The 10,183-nt window shown below is 47.6% G+C and overlaps 1 protein-coding gene across 1 annotated transcript in view; it reads left to right on the top strand.

The window, feature by feature from the left end:
* The first annotated feature begins 401 nt into the window (after positions 1-401).
* SCPEP1 (serine carboxypeptidase 1) overlaps positions 402-10,183 on the top strand; it is a 30,523-nt gene continuing 20,741 nt past the window's right edge. Inside the window, exons 1-3 of the mRNA XM_017873111.1 lie at positions 402-529; positions 3,384-3,532; positions 8,704-8,793. Coding sequence (XP_017728600.1) covers positions 454-529; positions 3,384-3,532; positions 8,704-8,793 — 315 coding nt within the window. The 5' untranslated portion in view covers positions 402-453. The remainder of the gene's footprint in view (positions 530-3,383; positions 3,533-8,703; positions 8,794-10,183) is intronic.

Here is a 10,183-nt window from a genome sequence, read left to right as displayed (position 1 = left end):
ATGAAACCCCGCTGTTTGCAACGACCAGCTGGCTTAATCTGACTTTTCGCAGATGTAGCAGTGTTGGAAAACATCAGTCCTTTTGCTGAGGGAAGGAAGAGATGGGAGGGGTAGAAAGGGCGGTGGTTATTGCCTTCAGTATTTCGATCCGGTCACACAACCTAAATCCAACATCTGCATCAAATGTCTCCTTTCCGAAATACTCTCCCTAAAATGACAGAGAACCTGGCCAGGTGGACAGAACGGCCCCTGCGCATTTGCAGGTGTCCTGGTGGGCTTGCCGGGAAGAGGGCGTGCGGGTCTCAGGAAGCGGCAGCGTCCGCCCAGGCCCCTCCCCCGGCCCATTCAGGCCCCGCCCCCGACCCACGCGGCCCGGCCCCGCCCCGTCCGCCTCCGTCACGTGATGGGGCGCCGGGTCCAGCCTGTTGCTGATGCTGCCGTGCGGTACTCGTCATGGAGCTGGCACTGCGGCGCTCTCCAGTCCCAGGGTGGTTGCTGCTGCTTCCGCTGCTGCTGGGCCTGAGCGCAGGTAGGTTCAAGCAAGAGGCGAACCAGCTGCCGTGCTTCTTTTTTCCCCAGGCGTGAGAGTTTGTTAGTGGGGTTGTGCTTTTGAAAACACATCTCTTTTCCCCGGTTCTTACCTTGTGTAATTACATTGCTTTTAAATCTCACTCTTTTTTTTTTTCCTTAACAAATTCAAAGTGCTTTTTCTATCCTTTTCTGGCTCTGGGTGGTCTGAGTGCTTCCGTTCTCTCCTACGCCTAGATAGAAGCTGTGTGCAGAAATGTATAATTTGGGGAAACTGCTCGTCAATGAGGTTTCCCTGATTCAAAGGCCGCGATTGGCTGCTAAATGAGGATATAAGGTCTTTTTAGTTTGAGCTGAAATCTGCGGTCAAAAGTACCCTTAAATCCTACCACGAATGGGACATTTCATTGAGATAAGGCCCTTTCTTCTCTTGATCAAAACAAACAAGATAACATCTTCCCCCACAGCGATCTTTTTTGGCAAAAAACAGATTTGTGTTTAATAAAATAGGATGACTTGCAAATTGATTTTCACTCTTCATTCAGCAAAACCTCTCCTAGTCTGAAGCAAGAACTGAGAACTGGAACTGGCCACAAGTTTGCCTTGTGACCTTAGGCAAGTTGTTGAACAGTTTTGTTTTCCCTTTTGTAAAATGGGGATCATCTGGCCCTTTGGCCAGTGTGTCTGGGAGATTTTGTAAAATTAGTTGCTCTGCCAGTTTTACCAGTAGTCACTGCCAGGCAACGGAGAAGTGCCTGGGGTTAGGTCAAAAGGGACCTGTGCCTTATCTGTCATTCTCAAGGGAGCCCAGCCTTATCTGTTACTGTCAAGGACAAGATAATCGTGTGTTACTTGTATACAGAACCTTATAGCTAAGTCTGTAATGTTTTAGCCATCTGTTTCGCTCCTTAGGACACTTTCTGGTTTTCTTAATCTCCATTCTTGTTTTGTTTTGAGTCAGGGCCTCACTATGTTCCAGGCTGGTCTGGAACTGCCTGACTCAAGTGATCTTTCTACCTCAGCATCCCAAGTAGCCAGGACTACAGACACAGGCCACCACCCTGGCTCTTTCTTATTACAAGACGTGGTCTCATTGTCTTCCTCCCTACTCCTGTCTCTTGGCTGTTGGGACCAGTGCTTTTTTACTTACCAATGAGCCTTGAAATTTGAGAAGGGAGGAAGTAGAAGGCAGAAAACTCCAGTCACCCAGGGGATCCCTCCCGTCATCTTTTAACATCAGCCTCCCTACATTTTTTTTTTCCCCAGAGTGGTTTTTGAGAAACAAACAAAAAAAAAGATACTATAACTTGGAAATTGTTACGTTAGCAAAAGTGACAAAGAAAATGTTTTAGCCTACTTTTTTCTAATACATATTTTGTGGATGCTAGAAAAGTAAGGAAAATTGGAGTAGGGGGATTATAGGATACATATATTTAAACACACATACACAGATATGTATCGTTCTGTTTAAAAAAATCATCTACATGAGTTAGGAAAATTGCCCTTTTTCATATTTGTTGTAGCTCTTTCTTTGCTGTTTGCCTTTTTATTTTTGATGTACAGAAATTTTGTTGTGTAGAAATATAACAAGTTTCTGTTCTCACCTCCATCGATATTTCTTTTGTACAGTCTCCAGGGTTTGCTTAGATTCTTCATCCAGACATCAGAAATATATTTAACTATATTTTGTATTATTTTAGTGTTTAAATTTTAAAATTTAATTACTTGATCCACATGGAACTTACTTTGTTCATAGTATTGAGAGAACCTAAATTTCTCTTTTTTTCTCCAAAAAAGGTAATTGTTGCTCCATTACTGTATATTGAATATTCTCAGCTCCCCTATTTTGTGATGCTTCTTTACTCATGTTTTTGTTTGCTTGGTTGGTTGGTTTTTTGTTTTTTTGAGATAGGGTCTCCCTCTGTCGCCTAGGCTGGGGGGTGCACTGGTGTGATCACAGCTCACTGCAGCCTCAACCTACTGGGCTCAAGCGATTCTCCTACCTCTGTCTCCTGAGGAGCTGGGACCACAGGCGTGTACCACGACGCCCAGCTAATTTTTGTATTTTTTGTAGAGATGGGGTGTTGCTATGTTGCTTAGACTGGTTTCGAACTCCTGCGTGCAAGCTCTCAGCCTGTCTTGGCCTTCCAAAGTGTTGGGATTACAGGAGTGAGCCACCAAGACTGGCGTCTTACTCATGTATTAAATACGATATAAAAACCAGTATATTGCATTCTGAGATTTTTACTTTTTTATTCAAAATATAAATCTCTCTTGTTTTTATAGAATTATAAACGTATTTCCTGTAATCCCAGCACTTTGGGAGGCCTAGGCGGGCAGATCACCTGAGGTCGGGAGTGCGAGACCAGCCTGACCAATGTGGAGAAACCCCGTTCCTACTAAAAATATAAAATTAGCCAGGCATGGTGGCACATGCCTGTAATCCCAGCTACTCAGAAGGCTGAGGCAGGAGAATCGCTCGAACCCAGAAGGCAGAGGTTGCGGTGAGCTGAGATCGCGCCATTGCATTCCAGCCTGGGCAACAAGAGCGAGACTCTGTCTCAACAAAAAACAAAAGAAAAAAAAGTGTTTCATATTTATTGTTAAAAATCCAACCATTACAGAAAGGTGTAGAGGAAAAAGTGAAGCCCCTGGCCTCTTATGCCACTATTAAGTTTGGTTTCTCTTTTCATAGCTGAGATTTTTTTCATTATTCCTGCAGTGTATTGGGGTGGATAAATTACCAAACTGTAAAACAAATCATCTCTAGCCTAGCATGGCTGTCTCTGCCAGGCTTGGAATTTACCTGTACATTAGGCACTTTTCTGGAAGGTGAAATTGAGCTTCTGTTTCAGGAGCTGTCGTTGACTGGCCCACAGAGGAGGGCAAGGAAGTATGGGATTACGTGACTGTCCGCAAGGATGCCTACATGTTCTGGTGGCTGTATTATGCCACCAACTCCTGCAAGAACTTCTCAGAACTGCCCCTGGTCATGTGGCTTCAGGTAAAGTAGTTTCCCAACCTGGCCTGAGGTCAAGGCCAAGTCTTCCCTATGTGGCTCTTTGCATGCTTTTCGGGCTCATGTCTCAGCAATGAAGGGCTAATTTGGTCCAGCAGTGTGTCCTGGGAGTTCGGCATGCTTCTGAGGCAGGCTGAGGCAATGGTATAGCCAAGGAGACTAAATCAGAGGGCGAGGGGGTTCTAGCCTTTTGTCAGAGTCTCTTTATATTTCCAGACAGTTGCAAGAAGGCTCACTGAAAACTCCTGATGATACATTTGATAACATAGTGGAAGAAAGTGTTTTGAGGCCGGGCACAGTGGCTCATGCCTGTAATCCTAGCACTTTGGGAGGCTGAGGCAGGTGGATCATATGAGGCCAGGAGTTCGAGACCAGGCTGGCTAACATAGTGAAACCCTGTCTCTACTAAAAATATTTAATACAAAAATTATCCAGGCATGGTAGCACATACCTATAATCCCAGCTACTCAGGTGGTTGAGGCATGAGAATTGCTTGGACCCGAGAGGCGGAGGTAGCAGTGAGCTGAGATTGTGCCATTGTGCTCCAGCCTGGGCAACAGAGAAAGACCCTATCTCAAAAGAAAAAAAAAAAAAAAAAAAAAAAAGAAAGTTTTATGGAGTTTTATGGAAGGTTCCAAAGCAAAGACCTGAGGTAGCCTGACCCTGCCTTCCTCTCCCCACAATCCTTTCCTGGACCCTAACTTCTTACCCCAAGAAAAGCTGATCTTTTGAAGGGACTGCTACCAGCCTTCTGCACCTTCACGTGACTGTTGCACCCTCCCCCTTTCCCTCAGTGTGTTTGCATTTTAACCTTGAGCTCTGATTGTAGGATGGAAGGCAGGGAGCTGGTTGAAAGATTTTTAGGGACAGGCAGAGGCTCTTTTCTGGCATTTTTGAAATGCATCCAGAGATGGCCCACCCCCACCTGGAAGACCACTCACCAGGGAGAAATTAAGGAACATGGTCTTGCCTCTGGAAAGTGTGAGCATGGCACAGCTGGAGCTCTGGGCCCCTCATCAGTAAATAGGGACCTTGGTGCTCACCTCCATAGGATGCTACTGGGACATCTTCCAACAATGCTGGTATTTATAGGCAGCCTCCCACCGCCTGGGTTTTGCCTCCCAGGATGGTCATTGCAGACTTTCTGGTGAGATAGGGTGAAAATGAGCAGTTTTCAGGGAGGGGCCTTTCTCTTTTGGAGTTATCACTTGTGCCACCTCTGAGGGATAGAGCTGAGGCTCAGCCCCAGGTGCAGATATGATAATGCTGCAGAAGAAGAACCCTTGTGTGTCAGCCCAGGGAGCCCTGTTCACCTCCGGTGGCTGGACACAAAGGTGTGGCACAGTTGGCAGGGAGAGCCAGGCCGTGGACAAGCTCAGGCCTGCCATCAGAGGCCCTGGGTTTTCAGTGCCTACCTGCCACTTAGAGCCATGGCAAGATACTTCCTTCTCTGGGCCTTGGCTGTCTAATCTGGGGGATTTTGGTGGTTTTTCATACTTTTGTTCATCAGCAGAACTTTTTTTTTTTACCCTCAAATGAAAGCTTACAAAGGGGAGACAAAGCAGACAACAGCACAAGTGCTGAGGCTGGGGCTTCTCCTTTGTCCCAGGGATACTTTCTGAGCTGTTAGGAAAACAGTTTGAAACAAACACTGAATTTCAGAAGTTGCAAGCTATCCTTTTGGTTGATGGCAGAGTGGGATTGTTAAATTAGTTAACATTTTAAAATTAGGACATTTGCTTCCTCTTTCCAAAAATCACAACATACAGTAATTTAGGGCCTGAACTCACTGTCGCCAAAGCTGTGTGTTGGTGGCCCCTTTTCCTAGAGGGTGGGAGCTGCTGGAGGAAGGTGCCCCTCTGCCACCCTCTGATTTGCTTTGCTCCACAGCCTCTGCTGGGCTCCTGGAGGCCATTGGGTTTGCAACATTTAGTTGACCTTTGAGCTGAGAGGCTATTTTTTCTTTTTTTTTTTTTTTTTTCTTTGAGACACAGTCTCCCTCTGTCAGCCAGACTGGAGTGCAGTGTCACGATCTCAGCTCACTGCAACCTCCACCTCCTGGGCTCAAGCAGTTCTCCTGCCTCAGCCTTCCAAGTAGCTGGGATTACAGGTGTGTGCCACCACACCCGGCTAATGTTTTTTTTTGTAGTTTTAGTAGAGAGGGTTTCACCATGTTGACCAGGCTTGTCTCGAACTCCTGACTTCAGGTAATCTGCCCACCTTGGCCTCCCAAAGTGCTGGGATTACAGGCGTGAGCCACTGCACCCGACGAGCTGAGATGCTATTTGAAGTTTATCAACCGAAGAGAATAAATTGCTCTTCTCCACTTACCCAGAGGCCCAAGAGAGAAGAAAAAAGATTAAGCTTACAGAAGAAATAACTAATTTAGATGAAAAGAAGATCTGTTTTAGCAGCCTGCTGAGGACATGTGTGCTGACTTCTCTGGGGGGAATCTTTGAGAATTGAAGTCATGTCTTCTGAGTGTGTTAGCAAACTATGTTAGGGATACTTTCAAGTCTTTGAAGCATTTCACTTGGTCCACTGACACATTGACTGTGTCTCAGAGTTTCTGGTTAGCCCTGGGCCATGCTAGCATCCTATCCCAAAGTTCTGGACAAAAAACGGGTTTTACAACAGGATATATTCATGTAGAACAGAGGCTTCCTCCAGCCAGCATCTCATTGCCTTTTGAGGAGAGGGGGATAAGGAGAGAGGAGAGGGAGAGGTCATCTGCTGTCTCCATGGCTTACCAGAAGCAGAGGAGAACTGAGATTTCTCCCACAGAGCCCCAACCCTTAGGATTTCCAGCTTTTCCCTTTTGCTTTGATCCTACCTCATCCTAATTAAGTTCATGAGGAAAAAGGAACCCAGCTTTCATTGGAGGGTAGATCTCTGGCTTTAGTTTATTGCATATTGCATTATGAATATTTTTCAATGTTGCCACATCGTTTTTCATAGTTCATGATTCTAAGTGGCAGTGTAGCATTCCATGCTGTAGATGTGCTGTGGTTGCCTAACCTGTTCCCCTACTGGGGGACATTGGAGTTGCACCCTTACTTCTGTTGTTATTTTGAATAGGACTGCGGTTAACATCGTTATCTGCTTTGTGAACTTTTTACTGCTGTGTTAGAAAATATTAAGGTACAAAGGGCATATGATCGGGGGATTTATAGCCTTCCAATTTTATCAGAGTTAGGTTGGTTCAGGTTCAAAACATTAATGTTGTAAAGTCTTTCCTTTTGGGGCCCTCTTGCTGTTGCTAGTTGCCCTTTAGCCCTGACTCTATCTTGTCTTTTTTTTTTTTTTTTTTTTAAGATTTCCCTACACAAATTGCCCTGGCTTCTGTTTTGCCCAAGCTATTCCCTTTCATCTTTTTTTTTTTTCCTTTTTTGAGATAAGGTCTCGCTGTGTCACCCAGGCTGGAGTGCAGTGGTGCAATCTCGGCTCACTGCAACCTCCACTTATTGGGCTCAAGTGATTCTCGTGCCTCAGCCCCCCGAGTAGCTGGGACTATAGGCGCCTGCCACCACACCTGGCTAATTTTCTATTTTTAGTAGAGACAAGGTTTCGTATGTTGACCAGGCAGGACTCGAACTCCTCTCGAACTCCTGACTTCAAGTGATCTGCCTGCTTTGGCTTCCCAAAGTGCTGGGATTACAGGCATGAGCCACCGTGCCTGGCCCCTATTTCGTCTTTTCGTATCTCCCTTTCCTACTCATCCTGCTAGTGCACAGAGAGGCCACATCCTTTTATTCTATTCTAGGTCCTCAGCCCTTTCCCTTGCCTTAGCTGACAGGGCCCTCCTCATAGACTCCCCACCTCAATTGGCCCCTGGATTTGTCCAGAAAAAGCACTGACCATCTTTTCCCCTGACCACCTCCCAAAGGGCCTCCTCTTGTCTCAATTAGAAAGCCCACCCAGGCCGGGCGCGGTGGCTCATGCCTGTAATCCCAGCACTTTGGGAGGCCGAGGCGGGCGGATCACGAGGTCAGGAGATCAAGACCGTCCTGGCTAACATGGTGAAACCCCGTCTCTACTAAAAATACAAAAAATTAGTCAGGCATGGTGGCAGGCGTCTGTAGTCCCAGCTACTCGGGAGGCTGAGGCAGGAGAATGGCATGAACCTGGGAGGCGGAGCTTGCAGTGAGCCGAGATTGCACCACTGCACTCCAGCCTGGGCGACTGAGCGAGACTCCGTCTCAAAAGAAAAAAAAGAAAGCCCACCCAATCTGTCCTATTTGCCTCTTAGTTTCTTTTCTGTCTGAAGCCCTCAGAGCCCACAGAACTGCCCCCAGCACCGAGCTGTGGTTCAGAATCCTGCCTTTCCCACTCCCATGGACGCTCATAGTATCAAACTCTCCCTGCCCTGGGGCTTTAGAATCTGCTGCATTATATCCAGAGAATCTGCATGATCAAACTGCTTCTAAGTCTGGGTCCTTTATTAATCCACAGGGATTCTGAAGAGTCTCCCATCTCCTGGGGAGGGGGTGATGGAGGAAGAGTCAGAAGGCCCAGTGTCTAGTCCTGGTAGAGCTCCTTCAGGTCAGCAAGGCCTGCGGCAGGCCACGGCTCCAGCTCAGAAAATCAGGAGGCAGCTTGGTGTGATGGCTGACACCTGTAATCCCAGCACTTTGGGAGGCTGAGGTGGGAGGATTGCTTGAGCCCAGGAGTTCGAGACCCGCCTGGGTAACATGGTGAAACCTCACCTCTACAAAAAACACAAAAATTAGTCGGGCTGGGTGTGTTGGTGTGTGCCTATAGTTCCAGCGACTTGAGGGGACTGAGGCGGGAGGATCACTTGAACCCCAGAGGTAGAAGCTGCAGTGAACTGAGATTGCACCACTGCACTCCAGCCTGGGTAACAAAGTTAGACCATGTCTTAAAAGAAAAGAAAAGGAAAGAAAAAATCAGGAGTCAAGAACATTCCACTGAGGACCTCTTAGCTCAGCTCTGCTCCTTTCAAAGAGAAAAGCCTCAGCAGTTACTAGGGAAGCTTTGCTCATGTGGAAGTCCCTGGTTCACCAGAGAAATTGTGTCTTTTATGCAAATTGACCCAGCCATCACTAACTCATAAACCGTCTGTAGCAAATGTGGTCATTCATTGTAAAGACTAAGATTTGACTAAAATTTTTGTTTGTTTCTTCTCTCTTCCACAGGGCGGTCCAGGCGGTTCCAGCACTGGATTTGGAAACTTTGAGGAAATTGGGCCCCTTGATGGTGATCTCAAACCCCGGAAAACCACCTGGGTACAGTGAGGACGGTCCTGAGCTAAACCTTGCCCCGAGGCCTCTCAGAGGCCCTGCCCAGCTCTTGGAGGGGCCACAGATGTAGCAATCCCTCGCTATTCCTTTCCTCGTCCTGTGAATACTGAGGCCATGGGCACTTGTCTGCAGGCCTCCTCTCTGGCCCAGCTTCTCCCATTTTTCAGGACAACTTATCTTGTCCCAGTCTGCCTCGCTTTCTCCAAGACAACCCCTCTCTCCAGCTGCCTTCAAAAACTTACTACAGCAGACACCTGGGACCCTGCGTTACCCATGCTGGCCATCTCTGCAGTCTCAGACACCAGGGTTGCACCCTCCAGCCACAGCCCCCAGTCCTTTTCTGTCTCCTCTCCTCCTACTTGTATCTTGACTTCCTCTTTGGATGTCTCTCTTGCTCTCCTGCTCACACCTCCCCCTCATTCTTAGCATCTCTTCCTTCCCTCAGCCCTCTGTGGTCAACTCCCGTATCCTTCTCCCTTTACAGCCTTAGGTCACTCCCACTGTCCACCTGCTTAGCCCTGACACCCAGGCTGCCCATGATCAGAACTCCACACCCGCCCTAGGACTGCTACACAGCATGGGCCCCACTCAGGGCTTGTGGCTATTCCTCTCTGTGTTCCAGCTCTCCTGGCTGTACCTATTGCTATGAATGTTCTCCACTTTCCTCAGTGCTCCTCCTCCAGCCTCCCTCTCACATTGTGAGCTGAGCTTTCTGGTCTTTCTTTCTTTTTTGAGATGGAGTCTCCCTCTGTCACCAAGGCTGGAGTGCAGTGACACAATCTCGGCTCACTGCAACCTCTGCCTCCTGGGTTCAAGCAATTCTGCTGCCTCAGCCTCCCAAGTAGCTAGGACTACAGGCGTGTGCCACCACACCCGGTTAATTTTTGTATTTTTAGTAGAGACGGGGTTTCACCATGTTGGTCAGCTGGTCTCGAACTCTTGACCTCGTGGTCTGCCCGCCTCAGCCTCCCAAAGTGCTGGGATTACAGGCTTGAGCCACCACGCCCGGCCACTTTCTTGTCTTTCTTAAGGGTTTCCCACTCTTGCCTCACGGTCTTTGTACATGCTGTCCTCCTGGCCTGTGCCTTTCCTGTACTTGGTTCCAACAGAAATCTCACTTCCAGGAGTGGTTGTAGAGTCATCCCCTACCTTCACCCCCCATCCCAACTTGTCTCCAAGCCTTCTGGAACTAAAAGGGCCATATGAGTGAGGACCATGGTCCCAGTCCTGATGCTGCCACTGCCTGTCCAATTTTGTGACCTTAGACACATTCTGGTCTCTTTCTGGGCTTTAATTTCCTCATCAGCAAGGCACATGGCTGGACTGTGTCATTTTTCAGGATCTTTTATATGTAAATTTTATAACTCTCGACCTT

Source organism: Rhinopithecus bieti, unplaced genomic scaffold (assembly GCF_001698545.2).
Source record: "Rhinopithecus bieti isolate Rb0 unplaced genomic scaffold, ASM169854v2 scaffold_7870, whole genome shotgun sequence".
NCBI classification, from domain to species: domain Eukaryota; kingdom Metazoa; phylum Chordata; class Mammalia; order Primates; family Cercopithecidae; genus Rhinopithecus; species Rhinopithecus bieti.
This window is presented reverse-complemented; position numbering and strand designations above follow the sequence as displayed.